Below are 23,915 nucleotides of genomic sequence, written 5' to 3' on the forward strand. Positions count from 1 at the left end.
TATTTCTCTATTAAAATGCGGTATAGTTTTGCCATCGAACCACATTTGGCTAATTTTAAACTGGCGAGGGATGTAATCACTAGAAAACTAGTCTATTTTTAGTGAAATAATACTATAATTGAATAAAATGTACATGGTGGGTAAAAATTAATTAAGCAATTTTGTTTTTGTATAACTTTCTTACTAAGTAAAAAACATTATTTTGAGTGATGGAAATCTTTATTTTGACCTTTATGCGTCCTATTGCTTGCTTGTTTGCTTGTAAATATATTGCAGCTGTCACAGTTCACAAGTGTGGTTTCCCTAATTTTGGTTTATCTGTAGAAAGGAAGTCGATCGCCATAGCTGAGTGCGTTGGTGGGTGACTACTTTCGGAAGTACGCAGGTTCAAATCTAGGTGCATTAAACACAACACAACGTGTATTTCTGCCATGAAAAAACTCCTCATAAAAAACCATCTGCTGTTTGGAGGTGGCGTAAAACTGCAGGTCCTTCCATTTGTGGAACAACATCAAGAGGCATGCCACAAATAGGAGGAGGGGCTCGGCTGAACACGCAAAAAAGGTGTAAGCGCCAAGAAGAGAAGTAAAATGTGCACACCTCCTCACGTGAGAACAAATACCACGAACACACATTTTTGTACATCAAAACGTCTGCCACCTGCCAATTGCTGCGTCATAAAATATTTATGGATACAACTTCGTGGCATTTTCCCAATATTACACGCAACCTCAAACGCAAGTATATTGGCCCATATATAGAATGTAATCGCTCCCTAATCGATATGAAAATATAAATCCTACGCCGACTACATTTGAGCAACATATTTCAGTGATATACCAACCGGCGAAAACAGCGCTTGCAGTTATATGGTATAATATTAAAGAATATTAAATGAAAGTTAAAGAATCAGAGAACTGCAGCGGTGTACTGCTACACCCCATTTACACACGGAGACATCTGGAATGGAGACACTGGAAATTCTCTTTTCATGTCTCATTCGCGGGCACACGGGCAAAATTGTTTTCGGCGACATTTTGACATTTAATACTTTAGCATCGTATGGTTCGGAAGTATTCTCGCACGCGCTTACATGTAAAGCGGAAAACGTTCGTCAAAAATTTCTTAAATATATGAATGAAAAATGCAAACTGGTTAAATAATAAATAATTTGTTGTTTTTTTTATTGAATTTGTTTGTGTCGGTCGCATAGTAATCGGCTCTCTATACAAAACAGATTTTCAATTGTAATTAGTGCGAAAACTGAAAATAAAACGTTATTAAAGCAAGTGCGAAGGTGTAGTGCTTCTATCGTGATAAATGTGGGTGCTACCCGGGACACAATAAAGAAAAATAGACTAAAACTTTATTACCTAAGTTTTGGATGAAAATTTCTCCTTCGTTATCAACATCCAAATCTCCCGCGCAACTTTTTATCAGTTGATAAACAAAAACAGCTGATAATTAACGTCAACATAGATTTTAATTAAGTGTATACCTAAAAGTATACTACAAAAATTAAGGTGTTATAATATTGTATAACAGTTTAGAAGTTCAGAGTTGCCATCCGTCCAATAGAACTTATTAAAATAAAAATTTGTAAACTTTACAATTCAAAAAAAAACAAAAAAAATAAATAAATAAAAAAATAAAAAATAAAAAATAAAAATAAAAAAAATTATAAACATTAAAAATGACCCAAACACCACCTCCAGGAGGTGGAAGGGCCGCGGAACCATCTATAAGTCGGAGTGTTAGAGGTAATACTAACTCAGAGATCGACGATTTAAAAAAGAAATTGAAAGAACTAGAAAAGCTTTGCCTCCAATTAAAAGTTGAAAACCAAAAACTCAAAGAGGAAAGTAATATTTCAAACTCATCCAATACAAAACAAACTTCAAACATAAATCCGGAACAGTATGAGACTGATGAAGAAGATCTTGCACGGGAAACCGACTGGATCCTTAAAAAAAGCAAGAGACAAAGCAAAAAACGAAAGGCTGAAGAATCTCCTGAAATGGAACATATAAATAGTTTTCCACTGAGAATTCAAAATGCCACTGTCATAAATCAAAGTAAAAAGCGTGACCTTCGGCCCCCACCAATTATGGTTTCAAACGTCGAAAATTATCAGGACCTTAGAAATCTTGTTCAAAAAGCAGCCAAAAGTCACTTTGCTATAAAACTTTTAAATAATGAAACATACAAAATTAATGCATCTTCAAGTGATGATTACAGATCCATTACAAAAATGCTCACCATTTCAAATTCATCTTGGTACTCCTACGAAGATAAACAAACACGTCCAATAAAAGTGATGATCAAAAACTTACACCATTCATGTACCCCAATTTCGATAGTGGCTGACATTAAAGAACAAGGCTTCAACATAACGAATGTCGTAAACAAGTTAAAATGGAAAACCCGCGAACCACTAAACATGTTTCTTGCCACATTCGACTCCACCGAAGACATCAAGAAAATTTATGAAATTAAATACATTCTGCATTCTGTCGTTATAATCGAACCAGTTAAAAACTCCAAAGTTATTCCACAATGCAAAAATTGCCAAGCTTTTGGCCACACAAGAAACTTTTGCGGCAAATCACCCAGATGTGTCAAATGCAGCGGAAAACATAAAACTATCGAGTGTACTAAAGAAATGGATGAAAAGCCCAAATGCTGTAACTGTGGTGAAGACCACCCGGCCAATTACCGTGGATGCGTAATTGCGAAAGAGCTTCAAAAAATGCGAAATAAAACTGGTCAGAAACAAAATACGGCTACTGATAATCAGCCTAATAATATACGTCCTGTTAATATGACAAAACATAATAATAGCCAAGCAATTTTACATAGTAATCGGAATAAACCAACCCTTTCCGATGTAGTAAAAGGTAAAGGTAGTGAAAAACTGGTTATAACCAAAACCCAAACAAAAAGTGAAGATATTCTCGCTCAAATCCTTAATAAATTAAATAAGCAAGAAGTTTTTAATACAGACCTCCAAAAGAGACTAAATAATCTCGAACAAAAGTTAAAAACATTGTTATGATTGATAACCTTCGAATTGTAGCGTGGAACTCGAATGGATTATTAAAACACCAAAAGGAACTCGAACTACTTTTAAATATAGAAAAAATAGATATTTGCCTAATATCCGAAACACACTTTACTACACAAAACCACATTTCCTTCAAAAATTATAATGTCTATCACACAATACATCCAAACAATTGCGCAAGAGGAGGTACTGCAGTAATTATTAAAAACAGTCTAGAACACTACGAAGAAAATAAAACTAGCTCTGACATTCTCCAAACAACAACTGTTTCAGTAAGGTTAAAACACCAATATATGTCAATCACAGCTATTTACTGTCCACCGAGGTACACGATATCATCTGACGACTTCAAAACTCTTATTAATATGCACAAACGCAAATTTATTATTGGTGGAGATTTTAACGCGAAAAATACTTATTGGGGATCGCGCCTTACTACAACCAAAGGTCGGGAGCTACTTAAAGCGGCCCAAGAAACCGGATGTGATTTCATTTCTACTGGAAAACCAACGTACTGGCCAACAGATGTAAACAAAAAACCAGATTTAATTGATTTTTTCATGGTCCGAAAAGTATCCCAAAACTTCGTCAAAATAGAAGAGGGATTAAGTCTGAATTCTGACCATTCCCCTATATACTTGACCATAAGTGAATCAGTTGTTGAAAAAGAACCAAATCTGACTCTGTACAACAGATACACTGACTGGGCTTCGTTTAAATCAACACTTAGCACCGCAATGCATTTTTCTGCACCAATATTGACAGCTGAAAGTTTGGAGGTTGAGATCGATTCTTTTACGAAGAAAATTCAGAAAGCTGCTTGGGAAAACACGCCGGAATTGAGGCGGAAAACGATAGGCACCAACTACCCCAAAGAAATAAAACTTCTTCTTGCAAAAAAGAGAAAACTTCGCCGGAAGTGGCAGCAAACTCGTTCACCTGCAGATAAAACGAAACTCAACAATGCAGCAACTGCATTAAAAAAAGAAATAGCAGTTATTGAAAATGAGTCAATGCAACGTTACCTATCAGAGCTTTCAGATGATAAAAAAGATGACTATTCTCTCTGGAAAAGTACAAAGTATTTAAAACGACCAATATGCCATGTTCCACCTATTAGAAATGAAAATAGTACTTGGGCTAGAAGCGATGCAGAAAAAGCCACTGCTTTTGCGAAGTATTTGAAAAAAACTTTCACACCTAATAAGAGTAACTACGACTTAAACTCCTGTGGTACATATGAAAACCGTTCTGAAATTCCACAAATTACATTAAATGAGCTCAGAAAGGAAATCAAGCAACTTAAAGATAAAAAAGCTCCAGGCTTCGACCTTATAACTGCAGAAGTTTTAAAACAATTGCCAAATAAAGCCCTAAAACGATTGGCTTATCTTTTCAATACAGCTATTAAACTAAAATATTTTCCTGGACTGTGGAAAGTTGCGGAAGTTATAATGATTCCAAAACCAGGAAAAGATCCTCACGACGTGTCTTCATACCGTCCGATTTCTCTGTTATCACAAATATCCAAGTTGTTTGAAAAACTAATATTCCTCAGGTTGAAACCCATTATTGAATTAAAAGATCTAATACCTTCTCACCAATTTGGTTTCCGAAGTAAACACTCCACGTTGGAACAAGTCCATAGAATAATATCAGAAATCGAAAAAGCATTAGAGGAAAAGAAGGTATGTTCAGCAGTTTTCCTCGACGTCGCACAGGCGTTCGATAAAGTATGGCATGAAGGCTTGATTTACAAATTAAAGACTTGCCTCCCATACCAATATTGTAGTCTGCTGGAGTCATATATTACTTCAAGATATTTAAGAATTAAACAGGGAAAGGAATATTCTGAACTGGTTGAAATAAAAGCCGGCGTACCACAAGGTAGCATCCTGGGTCCAATCCTGTATATTCTTTATACCCGAGATTTACCACTAATGGCAAATTGTTTAACTGCCACCTTCGCTGACGACACTGCAATTTTATGTGTTGAAAAGACAGAAGAAAAAGCTGCAAGGAACCTTCAAACTGCAATCGACTCTATGGTATCATGGACGAGAAAATGGGGAATCAAACTCAATAACAGTAAATCCATTCACGTGAATTTTACAAATAAAATTACAAAATACCAACCAATAATGATTTCTAATGAAAAAGTCCCATTCGCTAATACTGCAAAATACCTAGGTATTACCCTAGATGCGAAGTTGCGATGGAAAGAGCATATAAAAATAAAACGAAATGAGCTTAACATCAGGCTAAACAAAATGAACTGGCTAATTGGATGGAAATCGCATTTATCCATATATAACAAATTATTGGTCTATAAACAAACATTAAAACCATTATGGGCCTATGGTGCACAGCTTTGGGGTTGCGCCAGTGAAGAAAATATCAATGTAATACAACGCTTTCAAAACAAAGTGCTGAGAATCATCGTTAAAGCACCCTGGTACGTCAGAAATGCTGATATTCATCGGGATCTTAAAGTTAACACTGTAACTGAAGAAATTAAGAAAATAGCAGAAGCGCACCAAATTCGACTTCAAGGGCATGTAAACGAAGAAGCTAGGAGCATCCTTAGTAACCCGTGCCCAGTTCGAAGATTAAAGAGGAAAAAACCACATGAACTTGCTGGCTATTAACAGAAAATAAGAAATATTGTTTGTAATTTCTTTTTATCAATTGTAATTTATTTTCGAATCAAACTGCTCGTTAGTTTCTGAACTAGTTGTAGTGTAATTAAACATTGTAATTTACTTATTATGTTTGAAAAAAAAAAAAAAAAAAAAAAAAAAAAAAATATTTATAAATTCTTATACTTGAATAAAAAAAAATTAAATTAAAAATACTTCATATGTAAATACAGTGCACTCGCGGTAACTCGAATAGCCGCTAAGTCGAACGACGTGCTAACTCGAACACATTTTTTCCCCTATTGACTTCTTTGTAACTCGAACAATAAAAAAGCGCTATAACTCGAACAAAAAAACAAATTTATTTGTACACACATTCTTTTCAAACATGTACATTTTGTACATAGATACATATGTAATAATATAGTATATGTATATAAATTATATGTATACTAGTGTATTGTCCATATGAATATTTCGGCGTTAATATCCCGTTAGTTTTCTGGGAACAACATCTTGCATTGACCAAATTGCTTTAAATTTGTCATTTGTGGTGTATCAGTGCACGTGAGTAATGGATCGTAAAAGGTTGAAGTGCTTAACATTAAAAGAGAGGGTTGAAGTCCTTAACAAAATTAAACGTGGACGTAGTGTTACTTCTCTAGCGAAGGAATATGGGGTAGCCAAGTCCACCATAAGTCTTATAAAAAAGAAAGATAAGGCAAGTTATGGCTTGCACTAACGCTACCGGCAACCATAAGCTTAAACTTCTCGTTATTGACAAAGCAAGAAATCCTCGTGTTTTCAAAAATTTTAACTGTCCGGTGGAGTACAAAAATTCCAAATCAGCCTGGATGACTTCGGCGATTTTCAAAGACTGGTTTCATAATTCGTTCGTGCCGCAGGTAAAATCCAGATTCATTAAAACAATTTTTTTAACCAAGTTAAATGACTTTAATATTTAGGTAAGAAAATATTTGAAAGATGGGGGACTACCTGAGAAGGCTCTTCTTCTAATTGATAATGCCCAATCACATCCCAACGAAATCGAATTAAAGTCCGAGGATGGTTTAATTTTATCTATGTTTTTGCCGCCGAATGCGACACCATTGATCCAGCCAATGGACCAAAATGTAATTCGTATAACGAAACTATACCACAGAAATTTTCTACTGGCTTCCATTTTCAACAATCGATCGAAAAATCGATATCGATGACTGTTTTTTTAACGTAGCACACTCAATTGATAAGTCGAACAAATTCGATAAATCGAACAGCGCCTGTTTTAATTAGTTCGAGTTATCGCGAGTGCACTGTAATTAACTTAAAATTAACTTGAGTATCTAGAAATGCAGGGAAAAATTAGAAATCAACATAAACATGTCCCATAACTATTTTAAATTATACCTAATTTACTACCAAAAATAATCGTGCATTTCCCAAGCAGCGTTCGGATGTTTGTCATCGTTGTTTTCTTCCGTTTGTATGAAAACCAACACATAACTTAGAACTTTCTTCCACAAAAGCAGAAAACGAATGAAGCAACTGTCAAAAATTGCTTTAAGATTGGAAATACGAATAAGAAGAGCAAAGCGTGTCGCCAGTACAGGAGACAAATTCCCTTCCCTCTTCCCCGGCCGTCCTTCACCCCCGAACAAAATGTTTCCCTTCCAGTGGAGACATCGTGTAAATGGGCACTTAGTTTGCGTTGGTCGTACATATTGATACCGCTTTTTTTGTGAGTGGATCGCAAGTCATAAAAATACCACCGCTTGCAGTTCTCTGTAAAGAATACCGTAAAAAATAAACAAAAATGTGTAATACGCTTATTTCTTCCGTGGTTTTTTCAAACCAATTTACATTGAATTGTTAATTCGTTATAATTCATAATCCTTATCAGCAACAGTGCATGCAATCGCAGACTATTTTACTTTTACAAATAAACACATACATACATACATATATGTTTTTGTATGAATTTACGTAGTTGAGCGGAGTTGAGTGGTGAATAAATACATATAAATATGTGTAAATCGAGTTAGTTGCAATGTTTATTCAATTACAAGGCTTTCGAAACGCAACAACGTGTTGAATGTGCCGCAATTATTTTACTAAGTGCATTGTTTTTTAATAAAAAGTATTTGTTACTGCCGCAGGATTTTAGTTTTACAACGGTTTTATTGAAAAAATGTTTACTTTTGGCGCGAAAAAATATTTGCAACTGCTTTGTTTGCTTTTGTGCGCGCTTTGTGGATTGATTTCCGTTGTTGTTGCGAAGCCGACCATCGCTTTTAACCTGCCACAAAGTTTTCAGGGATTTCCCTCCTTCGCATCGTTCACCCAGCAATACTTCGAGAGTCGAAATTTGCGGCAGATGAAGACGTACAGGTAAGTGATGATTTTATAGCAGACTATTTATTAGTAAAAGCAAAACAACAAACAGAAAAAATAGATAAACACTCAGTGCTTGGCGGGTACTGTGACTAACTACAGTCAATAAGTTAAAAAGATCACTCCGCGCACCCGATTCGAGTCCGTAGAAGAGATTCAACGTAAATCGCTGCGAGAAATAAAGTCCGTTTTTATTCCCCGAATTTAGCAAATGATGTGCTCTTTTTTTGATGTGAAAAATGTTTGAATTTATAAATGATAAACATTTTGATCACAGTGTACACAGTGAGCCAGCCATTGACAACATTCTTATTCGGAAATTGCCAAGTGTAATACTAAAACAAGAAATTATTTCACATAATCCAAGATTTTATTTTGAAAATTAATTTTTAAATTTAAAACCAATCGCGACGTTTCGCCAATATGAAACTATTTTGTTAAAAATAAATAAATAATTGGCACGTACAATGCTGTTAGGTGCTTCGCCGAGATCCTTCTCCTATTTGTAGCGCGCGTTCCACAATTGGAAGACCCTACAGTTTTAAGCCGATTCCAGTAGATGGTTTTTTATGAGAAGCTCTTTCATACTGGTACTATGCTTTTCTAAGCCTCCTCTGGACACTTCATCCATCCATAGGAAGGTGGGCTCATTGGAAACAAGTGCTGACAACTTTTTTATAATGAGGTCTGTAATGTAATCGATTGCGTCGGGACTATTTAATAATTCTCCCTGCTGTAACTCTTTAGCAAACGCTAGCTCTTTGCAAAATATGAGTACCGTTTAAATCACCACATCATAAGAATTAAAGCTTTGTAAATTCTCCATCTCGATCTCAGATTGCGTCAAATACTCTATCATGTCCTGACTTAAGCGGTATCTATTTCATGTCATACTACCATAGTCCTGAACATACCGATGAAAACTCTTGAGCGAGTTGTTGCTCGTAAGCAGTCCATTTTGAAAATGAAATGTTTTTTCTACAAATTTTACTTTTCCTCCACTTTTAGTCAAAATTTCTAGAGCTAGCAACACAGTGTCTTGCAAAGGAAGCCGATTTGTCAAGAGGGAATGAGAAAGCTGCTTACTGAGCAAACCTTTTATTATTGAATCATGGGTTAGTAGTTTGTTTCCATTAACCCACTGGAAGAAAATAGGGTAAAAGTACCTTTGAATTGAAATTTTGTAACATAATTCAAAGAATTCGTTTGAAATAAAACTAACGAGCTTGTGTAGCTATTTTATTAAGTTTTTTATTTATAATCATCTTTTTTTGCATTACTTTTGCTTCAAAACTTTGTTCAAATGATTGATTCAAAAATGGATCCTGCTTTTTTACATCCATGGCAATTGTGACGTTGCTGCTTTTTTTCCAATAGTTCTAATTGTGTTTCCGTTAATTTCTAAAAATACATTTTCCAAAAGTTTTATACATTTAAAATTTTTTACTGAACGTAGTAGTGACGTATTCTTGACAATTATTCTTCTCTGAAATGGTGCTAAACTGCTTTTCATTGGAATAATGGGGTTTGACATATGTAACTGAAGTCATTTCGTTCAATACACAAATCTGCTTTTCAATTTCCAAATGGTTTCTTGAATACGGTGTAAGTAATATTTTCGAATTTTTAATTTAGAGTATCGAACAAGGCGAATCTATTAAAGTTGGTGTTGGTAAATCAGCTGATTTGTTTTTTTTTTTCTTTCGCTGGGTCCATGTAGCTGTCAGCACAGAATAAAACTAGGCGAAATAATTTTTTGTTTTCTACTTCGCCAATACCTTGCCGTGACAATCAAACGTACAAAACATTGTTGTTGGTCTAGTGCCACCACCTTCAATAAATGCGCCTTGGTATTGAACCAAACGTTTACCATTGGGATAACAGCGTCTTATGGCACTCGCTGTAGTATTCGAAAAAAATTGTAAAAAGTAAATTCATTCAGGTTAAAACTAGTGCCATTAGTTGATTAGTGAAAATGTTCAACCAATACATTCAAACGAATTGTCAAATAAGCATGTTTACATTTTTTGTTTTGGCTACTTGGCTCACGTATGTATATACTGTGCGTTGTGCTGACTTACTTCACTGAAGAGAGAAGAGGGATATTTCATTCCTCAATGATACGTATTTACGAACTCTGGCTCTGGCAACAGAAAGTCGGTTAACGTCGCTCTATACTGAGGATCGTTGACGGCAACGGTGTCTCATTCCTCATTTCAAAAGAAAGAGGTCCAATGATACCGCTATGCCATAAACCGCACCAAACAGTCAATCTTAGAGGTGCATTGCTACTTGGTAGAAGATTTGTGAATTGTGTTCGCTCCAATAGGGGCAATTTTGTTTGTAGACATATCCGCTGAGCCAAAAATAGGTTTGGCCTGGGAATACGATTTTTTGGTTTGAATCCGGATCTCCATATCTACAATTGAGCTGGGTTTTCTATAATATTGGGTATGGGAATAAGTTTCCGCCCTCGTAAAAGAGGGCTACTAGTATCGCTACTGATACTACTTTTGAGTTCGCTCGAGTATGATAATGTACTGGTGATTCGAAGGTGTATATGTGAGGTCTCGATCGCAGTAGTTGACATTCGTTTGAAGGGTAAAAATCCTTTTTATCTCACGTCAAAAATGTCTACGTTCGTACTGAAAAAACAGCAGTTATGCTTCATTATTACCTTTTAAAGTTTTAAAGAAAAGTGCAGCTGAGACGTGTCGTATATTGATCAATATTTACGGTAATCACGTTCCATCAAATTCAACTTGTAAAGAATGGTTTCGACGCTTCCAAAGTGGTAATTTCGACGTGAGTGATAAAGATCGTGAAGGGGCACCAAAAAAATTCGAAGATACTCAACTACAACAATTATTGGATGATATGTCTAAAGAGTTGGATACTGACAGATCAACCATCGGTAAACGTTTGCACGCGATGGGAATGATCCAGAAAGCAGATAACTGGGTGCCACATCAATTGAAGGAGAGGAATATCGAGAGACGTTTGGTGACGTGTGAGATACTTCTTGAATGGCAGAAAAGAAAAGATTTTCTGCATCGCATTGTCACTGGCGAAGAAAAATTGATCTATTATAATAACCCTAAGCGTCGAAAATGTTGGAGTCTGCAAGGTGAACCAGGTCCATCGACAGCGAAAAAGAATTTTCATGCTTCAAAGGTTATGTTGTGCGTTTGGTGGGATCAGAAGGGTGTGATCTATTATGAACTCCTTAAACCGTCTGCAACCATCACTAGCGATCATAAGCGACTGCAGCTAATGCGTTTGAATCGAGCTTTCAAAGAAAAGCGGCCGGAATGGGACGGTAGACATGACAAATTGATTTTGCTGCATGAAAACTCCAGACCACACGTTGCTAAATCGATCCAGAAATATTTAGAAGGACTGAATTGGGAAAGCTTGCTCCCCCCGCCGTATTCCCCAGATATGACACCTTCAAATTTCATTTCGAATTTTTCGTCAGAGGAATTCGAATGTTGCCTGAAAGATGGAGTAAAGTTGTAGCTTCCAATGGCACATACTTCACATAATATAATGTATTATTTAATTGTTCAAATAATTCGTAACTTTGGCTAAGAAAGGACGGAAACTTATTCCCATACCCAATATAATATTTTTTAGAAAATTCCGTGAAGCAATCACGATGAAATGACAAGCCTTAACACACTTTTACATGAACTTGTTCCTTACCAACTTTAAAATCAATATACGCAAAACCAATATAGTAGGTAAATATTGTTACCATAAAAGTATCTTGCCTACATACATATGGTATACATACGCACTTGCAAATTCATACATATTTAAATAAATCTATAAGAAAACTTGACATTAAAGTAGAGTGAAAGCTTTCCTTGTAGTCAACTCCCATAAGGAGACATCTCTTGAAACCGGCCAAAAATACAACTTATTTTGTTGCGCTTTCTATCCAAATGGCTTCCCTATGAGTGAGCATCTGTTATAGTCGGACAAAAGCACTGCATTTGTTTTTTTTTTTTTTTTTTTTTGAATTCTATGGCAATCGTAGTGCGCGTTTTAAAGGTGAATGTCGTTTTTTTTTTTGTTTCGGTGGTTATTATAATATTTTTGGAGGTTTAGACCATATGTGAACTCGTGTTACAACTTAAAAGAAATTTTCTTAAAAATTAACCAAATTGCGAACGATATTGACCTTTTTGTAAACGAGGGCAAAACCAACTATCTGTTGAAATCGAGCCGGCCAAATTTCCATGTGGGAGCCTATACTTGCAGTGCAGCGTTTTAAGTACCTAGGAGTTATGTTCGCATGTAGCGGTGATTCAACTTCCGCCGGCAGGGATCATATCAACGCCGCCAAAAAAGCGTATTACGCCTACCTTAACTTGTTCAAGTCCCGGCTTTTGTCTAAAGCTACAAAGTTCACTATGTACAAGACTCTTATTCGACCAATCCTAACATATGGTTGTGAGGAATGGACTCTTAAGGTTGATGATTGTGCCCAGATTGGTCGCATGGAAAGAAAAATTTTAAGAAAGATCTTTGGCTCAATAATAATGGTACCTATAGAATCCGATTGAACTCGGAACTGAACGATCTAACTCAGAACGAGACAGCTGTGCGTTTTGTTAAAGCGCAGCCCATAAGATGGCTAGGTCATGTGATCTGTATGCCTGTTGACTGTACCGTGAAGAAAGCCTTGACAGGAAAGCTAATGGGCGTGAAGGCCAAAGGCAGACCGAGGAACCGTTGGATAGACGCAGTAGAACACGATCTGAAGAAGCTGGGAATACGTAACTACGAAGCAACAGCTGAAGATAGACCGCTTTGGAGGAGCATTTTGAAGGAAGCTTTGACGCACTCCGCGTTGTAACGCTATGAAAGAAGAAGAAATACGATGAACAGGCTGAAAAAACAGGAGGTTTTCTCGATATATGATAACCCGGAAGCTTGTGGACGCTACCATTGGTTCATTAGGAGTTTCTCCGCTTCTGTGCCTACGGCATAAGCCTACCAACTTAAATAGGGACTAGCTATGCATAGGTCTAGAAAACTTAGATTATTAGCATGACTTGTTATTGAATGGCAGCGAAAACGTCCGCTATGACGCTAGGAGAATCATAGGCACTCAGGAAACTTATGAGGAGTTCGACGCAACCCAAAAACCTCTCTGAGACTCTCCCCTTCTAGCCGCAGAATGCTGCCCGGGACTACTTATTGGGTATTCGCAGCTAACCTTCATATTTGAAGCCTTTTTATTATTAGCAACATATGGCCCGTTCGGTTGCCTACAGCTCGGCATTCGCAAAATATCTCTAATTCTGCGATCCGGACTGTTCGCCCGTATGAATTTCTAATGTTCTAGATTAAAAAATAAGAGCAAGTCTCTTAAAAAGAAGTATTAAATGAATCTTCCGCTCCCTCTAAATTGAAACCAAACTTGACTCCCTATCGAGGGTTGTACTTAACCTGCTGCTGGGGGAAAATAGTTCAAGGTGCAGAATTAAAATGTTCCGATATTCTTTAAAAGATTAGTGAAACTAATGACTCTGATAGGGAAAAAGAACAAGAGTACAAGTATTGCCAACACACAAACAGTTAATGTACTTGTGCTGCTAAAATTATCCTTCCCCATCTTCAACAAGGCAGTGGTGGAACATAAGAGTATAAGCTTTCAGATCAGGTTAAGCAACTTTGAAAGTTTCTCGGGATGTGGTTCCGTTCTAAGCGATGCCGAAATTTCACTCTTCTAATAATAATATAATAAAAAAAATATTTGGCACATACACCTTTTGTTGGGTGTTTGGCCGAGCTTCTACTCCTATTTGTTATGTACTTTTTATGCTTTTCCACAAATGGCGTTTTGTACCGCCTCTAAACGGCATTTGGTTTTTTATGAGGAGCTTTTTCCATGGCAGAAAAACACTTGGAGTTTGGCATTGCCTGCCGAGAGGCGACCTCTATTAGAAAAAACGATTTCTATCATTTGGTATTTCATGACAGTGGTTTCGAAACCCGTTACTGCAAAATAGCAGACATGCACCAACCAACCTATTTGTCTACAGGCCGTCACACAGCTTAAAGAGAGTATCTCATTGAGGGAAACTTACGGACGCTTTGTCATTGGCAAGTTGGCAAAGTTGGTAAGCATTGGGGAAGACATTGATGGTTTCATGAACATTTTAAGGGTGTGCTATTTTATACAAATATAAACGTATTACAGGAGAACTGACCTCAATTACATCTTATTAGTACTTATTGAAAGATTAACACGTCAGGAAAAGCTACTCTATGTATTCCTAAAACTAAATTGTTTTTAAAATGAACTGTCTTGATTTTATAGAGAAAACTAATTACATCACATTTTGCAGTTTGAAATTCCGCTTTCAAGTTCTAAATAAATTTATTTACATCTGTAGTGATGTACATAATTATGCATTTTATTTCAATTCCTTTACAATATCACATTATGCAAATTCTGGTTACGAAAAGTTAATGTATTATATTTAACATCCAATCCAATTATTCCGAAGAATACACTGATAAGACATTACAGAAATTAATTAAATTTTTTTTTTATTGTATTTTTTATTTTTACAGTGGGAAACGGCTCACTAATGACTCGTTAATAATGATTTACTATCATGACTCCACCATTGCGGTTACCGAATTAGGACCAGAGAAACTGTTGTTAAGCTGCGAGTTGATTGAAATTTAGTAAGTATTATTTATTTGGACTCAAACACTATATCAAGTAAGCAAATAAATATTTTTATCTATGTATAAAATATTTTTTTTGTTTATTTATTTGCATGCGAACTAATTATAAATAATTAATCCTCTAAAGATAAACGCTGGCTTCTACGGCCTTCGGCTCATGTTACTGTAAATTTAAAAATATATATGAAAAATGTTATTCCAAACTATCTTACATCTACCGCCATTCGGAATTCACAGAGAGAACATAGGTTCGAATCTCAGAGAAACAACAAAATTAAGAAAAACATTTTTTCTAATAGTGGTCGCCCCTCGGCAGCCATTGGCAAACCTCCGAGTGTATTTCTGCCATGAAAAAGCTCCTCATAAAAATATCTGCCGTTCGAAGTCGGCTTGAAACTGTAGGTCCCTCCATTTGTGGAACATCAAGACGCACTCCACAAATAGGAGGAGGAGCTCGGCCAAACACCCAAAAAGGGTGTACGCGCCAATTATATATATATATGTGACGTTCCACGTCAACCGGTACACTAGCGGGTCCAAAATTCTATGGGACCGATTTTGAAGTCCAAGGTCTCAAAATGATCGTCTGAATGTCCACCGAGACGGAAAGAATTAAGTTGGTGGACTAATTTTCTTTCGTTCATTTAATACTTTCCAATTCAAGTTTCTGAGTTATCTCAGATTTACCAAAGAGTGCATACGAGTTGTGTTCAAAATATAAGGTGACCTTTTATTTTTCTAGAAAAATATTTTTTTGCTCTTCAAAACGAGTATCTGTATTGTTCTATTCAAAATAACCCCCCTATAGTATATAATAGACTTGTGCCACCCTTTTTTCCAATCATAAAGACACCTCTGACTAAAAAGCGCTTTGGTATGGGCTGAGCGCTTCCAAAGTTGCGGATTTTATATGCACAATTGTGGCAAATCTCCGGGGCCAAGTCCGGTGAACACGGTGGTTGAGGCCAAATCACTGTATTATTTTAGGTAAAAAGAATTCAAATATTTTTGACCTATTTTTTTCTATCGCAGATGGTTGATACTTTTGTTATTTTAGGTAAAAAAAAATTCAAATATTTTTCACCCATTTTTTTCGATAGCAGAAAATTGCCGAACACACCAAAACACAATTAACCTTTAAATCTGCCAAAAACAAAATTCATATAGTTGAAACTGTAAACATATTTACAGTTTATTTTATATTTACTGGTATGTTCAGGATATGCGTACTAACACAACAAAATCGAATGTACTTTGCTCGCGAAATTTTCAACTTTTTGAACACACCTCATACACTCAAAACATCTAGACATATTACAAATATTTATATAACAAATATTCCAATTTTCATTCCTTCTGCTAGCAATGAAAAAGATGGAAAAATCCTACTCGAAGGGCTTTCCAAATACAATCGACCACTACGGATAAAATTTGATGAAATGCTGAAATTAATGAACCAATGTGAGCGTGTCGATAAGATTACATATGCATCACGAAATCGAGCCAAATCCATAGATGTCAATGCGAATAAGGATAGCTCAACGAATAATGGTGTTACAAATTTGGCATCAACTATATTTCCGAAAAGTCCATTTTCATTATTGAGTGGCATAATACCGGGTAAGTAAATGAAACACGCATACAACGGCATGCGAGCATTTTTGCATAGTAATGAACGCTGCTACTTGGCATAGTCTACTTAAGGCTTGAGCTCACACACCCTTTAAATACAATAAATAAAAAAATTAATATCGATATCCGCACAAAAATACATACATTTGTATAAATTGTCATTCAATTAAATATAGTAGTTTATATGTATTGCATTTTCTTACTTAAAATCGATGTAGGTATGTATGTAAGTGTACAAATATTATTAATTTTTAATTATTATTCGATAGGCACAAAATGGTGCGGCACTGGTGACATTGCGGAAACCTACAGCGACTTGGGCACCGAGATGGATATGGATCGTTGTTGTCGACAGCACGATTTATGCCCCGTGAAAATACGTGCCTATCAAAATAAGTACGAACTGATGAACGATTCCTTGTACACAAAGTGAGTGCGCATCCTAATACATACTATAACATTATATATGCACATACTCGTACATACAAACTAGTGATGCCAATGTTGGTGGTCATTTTTGATATCGGGATTTTGGTATATTTATTTAGTTATATATTATGACATAATCCCGCAATTTCGGGACTCATTTCGGAACACAATTTTCTTACATTCAAAAAAACTCTACAAACCTTAAAGTTGTTAGAAAACGCTAAAGAAAAATTTAATATTATTTGTTTTTTAAAAACAAAAATACAAAATTAAAGAAATGAAAAAAATATCACTTAAATTTCGCTTATTAACATCGTTTAAATGCCAACGCATACAAACATTCTTTTGAATTTATAAAAATCATATTTTTAAAAATATAAAATGCAAAAAAAAAACCACCAAAAAAAATTCTATTACTACTAGAAAAAATCATATAAGACCAAAAAGTTTAAAACGCCAACAAAAAATGTTCTTTTCCTTTAAAATTTCATATGCGAATCTAGAAATCGGAAAGTTATAAAGGGTTTTTCAAAAGTAACGCCTAGATGTCAGTAGTGAATAATTCCTAAACGATACCTTTTTCCTGTGCCATGTTTGACATTTGTCAAGTAGACAGATGTACAATTCTACAGGATAGAACAACGCATTACAATTAATGAAACTTATTATAAAAATGTTTAAGAACAACATATCGCAAAAATTGTGTTTTGTTTTTTTGTGTGGAAATAATCATCCGAGTGAGTCGACAGTTCAAAGGTTGGTAAAAAAACGTCTGGTTCTGTCGAGCATAGAAAAAGGGCTGGTAGAGCAAAAACTGGACATTATGGTGTGAATCATGCCATTGTAGTCAAAAGGTGGTCTTCATCAACATCGATATCTCGACGTTCTCAACGATTAGGCATTCGTGAATCGACTGTTTGGGGGATTTTACCTGTAGACGTGCTCATGGTGGACATTTAAATGATGCCATTTTTCACATATAATTGTTACGAGTCGCATTGTAAATAAATATAGTGAAAATGGCAGAATCTATGCCTTTTAGATACTTAATTTTAAAACAACATCCAAACGCGTCTTTTGAAAGACCCTTTCGTTTATTAAATTTGAAATGGTGTTGTAAGAATCGCAAAGGATTTCACTCCAGTTCTCAGTTAAATCATTAGCCGCCGCTCTTTACAGAATAAAAATTAATCACTCTATCGGAAGATTTTTAATTTTTACGCCGTACGTCAACCATATTTGACAATTGTGAATTAGACAGTTGCAGTAAACACACAATCAATGGAGCGCGTAAAGGTCAAAATATAGATCTCCATCACTAAACAACAATTTTTATTTTTTTGATTTAGTAAAAAAGTTATTCGAAGACAAAATCGGTTAATTAATTTTTCGAGTGTCATTCAATTTTGACAGGAGAAACCTTAAATTTGTTTCCATTTAAAATTTAAAAATGTATATTTACAAACCTCAAAAACAACGGATCACAAGGTGAAGTCCAAAATAGAAAAAAAGACTGAGCTAAAATAGAAACGACAGGAGCTTTGTTCGGATAACTTCGTGTTTATTGGTTCATAATAGTTCCCTCTGGCCTCATTGCACTCTTTCAGGTCATTGACCGGAATGTCCTTCAGGATGTCGGCACAAACCTTTTGGATGGCCTCTACGACCGCAAAACGTTTTATTTTCATGCCAAATGCTATTTTCCGAATAGGTAAAAGTCACAGGGAGCCATATCAGACGAATACAGTGAATGATTGATAGTTAAAATGCGATTTCTAGTCAAAAAATCAGTCACAAGAGTGGATCGATGCGATGGTGGATTATCATACAATAAGTGCCAGCTTCCTCCTTCGCGGTATTCAAGGTGAATTCGACTAATGAGATGTAGCAAACGCTTCAAAACGCCAAGATAGAAAATTGCATCGACGGTTTGGTCGATTGGCTCGAAATGCTTGTGGACTATTCCCTTGGAATCATACACCAAAATTGGCATCGACTTGATTTCTGACTTCTCCAAACGCGATTTTTTGGGTGGTGGCGCGTCTGGGGCCTTTCATTCAGCACTTTGACGCTTAGTTTCAGGTTCATGTTGGAAACACCACCTTTCATCACCAGTTACAATGTAATAAAGGAAGTTCTCGTCTTTTCTCGTCTCTTTAATGAGGTTTTTCGAATGTTGAATTCTGAACAATTTTTGGTCCTCAGTTAACTTGTGCGGAATGAAACGTACACGGACCTTTCGTAAGGCCAAATGATCAGTTAAAACGCACTGAATCGATGTTTTTGAGATATTCAACTCCGATTCCAGGAATTATAAACGATGATTTCGGTTCGGCTCATTTTTGATAAATTTGCAAACAATTTTGATGGAGTTTTCGGTTCTTATGTTCATGGTCATATATGTCCTCACAACCATCTCTGAAACGTGTAAGCAACTCATGAATTCTGGCACGAGATAGACAATCATCGCCATAAACTTTTTTCATCAATTCAAATGTTTCGGTAGACGTTTTACCGATTTTAAAACAAAATTCGATAAAAGCCCTTTGTTCGAAACTCATTTTTGTACCGATGACACAAACATATTCACACTTTAGACGCTATAACTTTGCTTCCACTGAACCGAATGTCACCAAGTTTTCACTGGAAGTCATGGAAGTCAGCTGGAGATGTAACAAAAACATTTTTATGCCGCCAGTCTTGTTTATTTTGGATTTCATCTTGTATAACCTCTTCCGCCATAGAAGTTTCAAACAGGCAAAAATAAATATTTAGCGCATGAAATAGTAGAGCGAATTAAGTTTTAATGTTTCTCTATAAAAGCGACGAATTAAAACAGTGAGAGGAGGCCTTAATTTGTACGCATTTATTACCCAATTTACTTCTCCTCATAAGAATAAAAAATTAAGTCCAATGTTAGAAATTTTTTTATTTGGATTTATATGAGTTGTCATTTATTTTATTATAAAATTATTCATAAATTATTCCGAGATTTAGATCAACTACTCGGCACTCAAAAACATCCATATTTCGAGATCCCGAAATAGGTATTAAGATTATCACTATTATTATCAATATACACACCTGCAAACTTGAATGAGTCTAGGTCTCGTGATTATACCAATAACACAGCCTTCTAGCATGCATATACATAGGTATTTTTGTTTTTACTATCCTAATATGGCCTAATACGTATAAGTACATATGTATATATACTTATTAAATGCATACTATTAATTATATTTAAAAATTCACGTTAGTGTTGACTTACCATTAACTTACTGTTTTTTCTGATTATCTTCACAGATCTCATTGCATATGCGATGATATGCTATACTCCTGCCTCAAAAATGCCAACACACCAGCGGCGCAGCTAATGGGCTCAATCTATTTTAATTTGGTTCAAGTACCCTGTTTGGCTGGGGCCAATGAAAATTATCGTTTTCGAGCTGCTAAAGAAGGATTCTAGATAAGCGATAATTGGGGAATATGCTTCTCTATGTACATTACATAGAGAGACAAATGTGAATTAGGAATTAGCCAAATTTGTGTAAAATATTGTGTTTGTTTTTGTATATTATATTACTAAAAATAATTTGTTGTATTAAGTTTTGTTATGTATGATTTTCGATAGCACTTAAGTTCTAGCGTGAAGCGAAAATACAAATTTTTTATTTATTTATACATTTTCACATGAAAAAAAATTGAATTTTTATTTATCAGAAAGTTGTGGCATCAAAGTGATAAGGCTTATTTGAATTAAAGTGAATGCTGGAATGGGTATTTGCTGCAAATCAATTTGAAGGTTTTGTGCAAATTACTAAAACAGGAAACAACATAATTGAAGGAACATATTTAACATTTAATACACTTTCTGCAAAAGCTGTTCATGAAAGCATCGAGCTTTCAGAACAGATCGTCATAAAACTGTCAAATGACAAATTTCTGAGTCAATTTCAGATAGCGAAAAGCATATCGTAAAAAATCTGAAACTGTTATCTTTGGAGGGGGCATAAAACTATTGCCTCTCTATTTGTAAGACATCTTGGAGACAGACCCACTGACTGTAAGCGAAACTTGGCCAAACACCTGATGGCTGTGTAAACTTAGTGACTGGTTTACTTGAACGCATTCAGATTTAGCTATAATGTAATATGAGCATAGAAATGCAATACCTTCGCTGCCACATCGACTCTACAGTGGCATACTAATGGTGAAGATCCTGCTATCTTTTGAAATATCCTTTTCTTTACCTGGACCTTGATCGTTGATCCCTGAGCTGGTGGTTGCTGCATGGCTAATGGGCAAATACTGTTGCTGCTTCCTATGGGAATGCGTCAACCTTCGCATGACCTCCCTGCCTTGGCATAGATAACCATGGGTCATTTAGAGACGACTAAATTTCGGGTTTTGGATAGCGGCTCCGGGTAGGGTATTTTTCTAAACATAAGTAAAAATTTTAATAATAACAATAACAACAACAAACAAACCCAAAAACCTCCAGCGTCGAAGTCAACGCTCAAAGTTTTATCTAGACGGGACTCTGGGAGGAAATCGGAAGCGACTTCGAGTATAGCCCCCGTGGGTGTGAATGGGAATCCGTTTTACCTAGGTTGGCAGCCGCTTGCGGATCCGCTTGCATATTTAGTTATTTGTAATAGGGTCAAGCACCCTCATTACTGCGGTCAGGGAGATGGTCTTGGTCTTACTTTGAAGCTGATGTATCGAATTTCTGATTGGAGGGTGCTTAGCGCTTGAAATACAACAACTGAAAATATTGAACGCGTCGCTACAAGTTGGCACGATAATCCGTGTCTTCCGTGCTGTCCTTGGACTTCCAAAAACTAAATCGTGCAAGCGCTTAAACCTAACGATTACAATTTACGTAAAAATTTTTTAGTAACAATTTTAGAGTTATGCCGTACGGTAAACACTATCTTTTGGAGTGATGAAGCCCATTTCCATTTAAATGGAAGTGTAAATAAGCAAGGTTGCCGTTGTTGGACACCTCAAGAAAAGAACGCAATAATAAAATTGGTTTGGTGTGCATTATCAAGCAGTGGTATAAATGGATCATCTCTTTTTAAATGGTCGAAGACAAGCAATTTCGGTGCATGCTGAAGGATTATTTTCTGAGCACAGAGTTTCAGCAAGATGGCCCATAGAGACCATGGTGATACTGCGGATTTCTTGCCAAAAAAACTGATAAACCATTTCGGTGACATATCCTGGCCACCCAGGTCGCCCAGTCTTATAACTATGGAGGTTTTTCTGTGGGGGTCCCTCAGAAGTAAGGTCCCTGCTACAAACTCAACGACTATCTCATCGAAAAGAAAATATCGCTCTCGAGATTAATGGCATCCCGGCGAGTGGGACGGAGTAAGGAGACCAGAGTTTAGATTCACGTTAAGGTTATTAAAATAAAATTTTATCATTAGTAATTCTTTTAATAATAAATAAAAATAGTAGAGTTCCCTATAAAAATTTATTTTCCTTAATAATTTCGTTATTGACGGTAATTTACTATTGAAAATGACAATTATAATAATAAGTCAATCGTACAGACACAATTTTCAAGATGCCAATTTAACAATGCCTACATTTTTGACACTTACAATGTTAACTTTTGCCGAAGCTGACAGAATTTCTCATCGAACGCGACCATTTAAAAATTCATGCAACACGGCGGTTGTTGATTGATTCAAGTTTTCCCAAGTAGGCACCCAAAGTTGACTTTTCGATTTTTATACATATATCATTAGCCGATTTTAAAAGTTAACATCGTGTGCAATATTGTCACGCAAGCGGGTTTTAATTTTTCGACGAGTTAGATGTAAAAGAATTTCATGCTTTTTACACAATTCATTCGAATCTTATGATTTTGCCAGCAATTTTTATGGCAGCAATTAGAAAACTTTTAAGCAACAAAATAAAATAGTTGATTTGTAAAATTTCAAAAAAAAAAAAAATTCATAAAAATGTTATACAATTTACTTTTTTTAACAATTACGTTTTTTCACCAACTTCTAATATAGTTAAAAATAAATTGGAAAAGCATGCGTGTGAGTGTCAATTACTGAAAATGTAGCTCCTCCTTAAGTACCTTTTAAAAAAGTCCACACGTCGTAATGTGATAAACGCTTCAAGAGCCCTCCAGCCGATCGACGGCACTTGCCATTGTGACTACAATTATTATTAGCTAAATAAAGTGCAAAGCTTTAAGTGACTGAAAATTCTAGTTGATTCTTATCCACCTTTTCCTCACGATGTTGCGAATTTTCTCCGTCTAAAAAAAAATTCGGCCATTCGTTATATGAAGAAAATACATGCACAATGGAGTACTAAAATTTAATGCGCTATAAAATGCGTATTCCAAATTTAAATTTGTTTTTAAATTCGGTTTGAAATGTTTCAAATTTTTATTTTTTTATTTTTATTTCTTATAAATTTTGTACGAAATTTGAAACTTTGATATATTATATATCACAAACTCGACGAAGTTTCATAAAAATTTCAAAAGAATTATAAAAATGGCTTTACGTACAATATTTTATAGAAGTATTTATAGGTAGAGCCCGCTTTTGATAGACCTCCAACTAATTATGTGCGCCTTGATAATTTTCCAACACTTTGATATAAATATATGATATTTGTTGTAGAAAATGAATGCAAATTTGTATTTGAAAATTAATGAAATTTAAAAAACAAGAAAAATAATCAATACTCGTCAAAATTTTATGGGGCTATAGTTTATTCGCGGGCTGTATCAAACGCGGTTCATGTAAGAGAGAAATTCCTGGCACTTTTTGAGCAGAAAAATCCCCAAATTCTCATCGGCTTGATCACCTTCTAAGGTAACTAGACATCTCGACGCTAGATTTTTGATCCAATGAAATTGCCAATCGAGGAAAGAAATTGAATGAATTTGGCAATTCATGTCCCGAAATATTAGGCCTCTTCTTTTTGCCAAGCGTTAGCAAGTGGATAGATGAAGCAACTAGTAAAAATGAACTTATCTCGCCCTGTCAGTGTAGTGTAAATTACCGGTC

At 35.5% G+C, this 23,915-nt stretch overlaps 1 protein-coding gene across 3 annotated transcripts in view; it reads left to right on the forward strand.

The window, feature by feature from the left end:
* LOC129237166 (uncharacterized) overlaps nt 1–20,435 on the forward strand; it is a 49,325-nt gene extending 28,890 nt beyond the window's left edge. For 2 of the 3 annotated variants that reach the window (XM_054871669.1, XM_054871670.1), the window contains exons 2-6: nt 7,860–8,091; nt 14,686–14,802; nt 16,169–16,425; nt 16,707–16,866; nt 20,173–20,435. In XM_054871669.1, coding sequence (XP_054727644.1) covers nt 7,892–8,091; nt 14,686–14,802; nt 16,169–16,425; nt 16,707–16,866; nt 20,173–20,335 — 897 coding nt within the window. In that variant the 5' untranslated portion in view covers nt 7,860–7,891 and the 3' untranslated portion in view covers nt 20,336–20,435. Of the gene's footprint in view, nt 1–7,690; nt 8,092–14,685; nt 14,803–16,168; nt 16,426–16,706; nt 16,867–20,172 lie in introns of all 3 variants that reach the window. The other variant, XM_054871668.1, reaches the window with a different exon arrangement.
* The last annotated feature ends 3,480 nt before the right edge of the window (nt 20,436–23,915 follow it).

Source organism: Anastrepha obliqua, chromosome 2, assembly GCF_027943255.1.
Source record: "Anastrepha obliqua isolate idAnaObli1 chromosome 2, idAnaObli1_1.0, whole genome shotgun sequence".
In the NCBI taxonomy this organism is placed as follows: Eukaryota; Metazoa; Arthropoda; class Insecta; order Diptera; family Tephritidae; genus Anastrepha; species Anastrepha obliqua.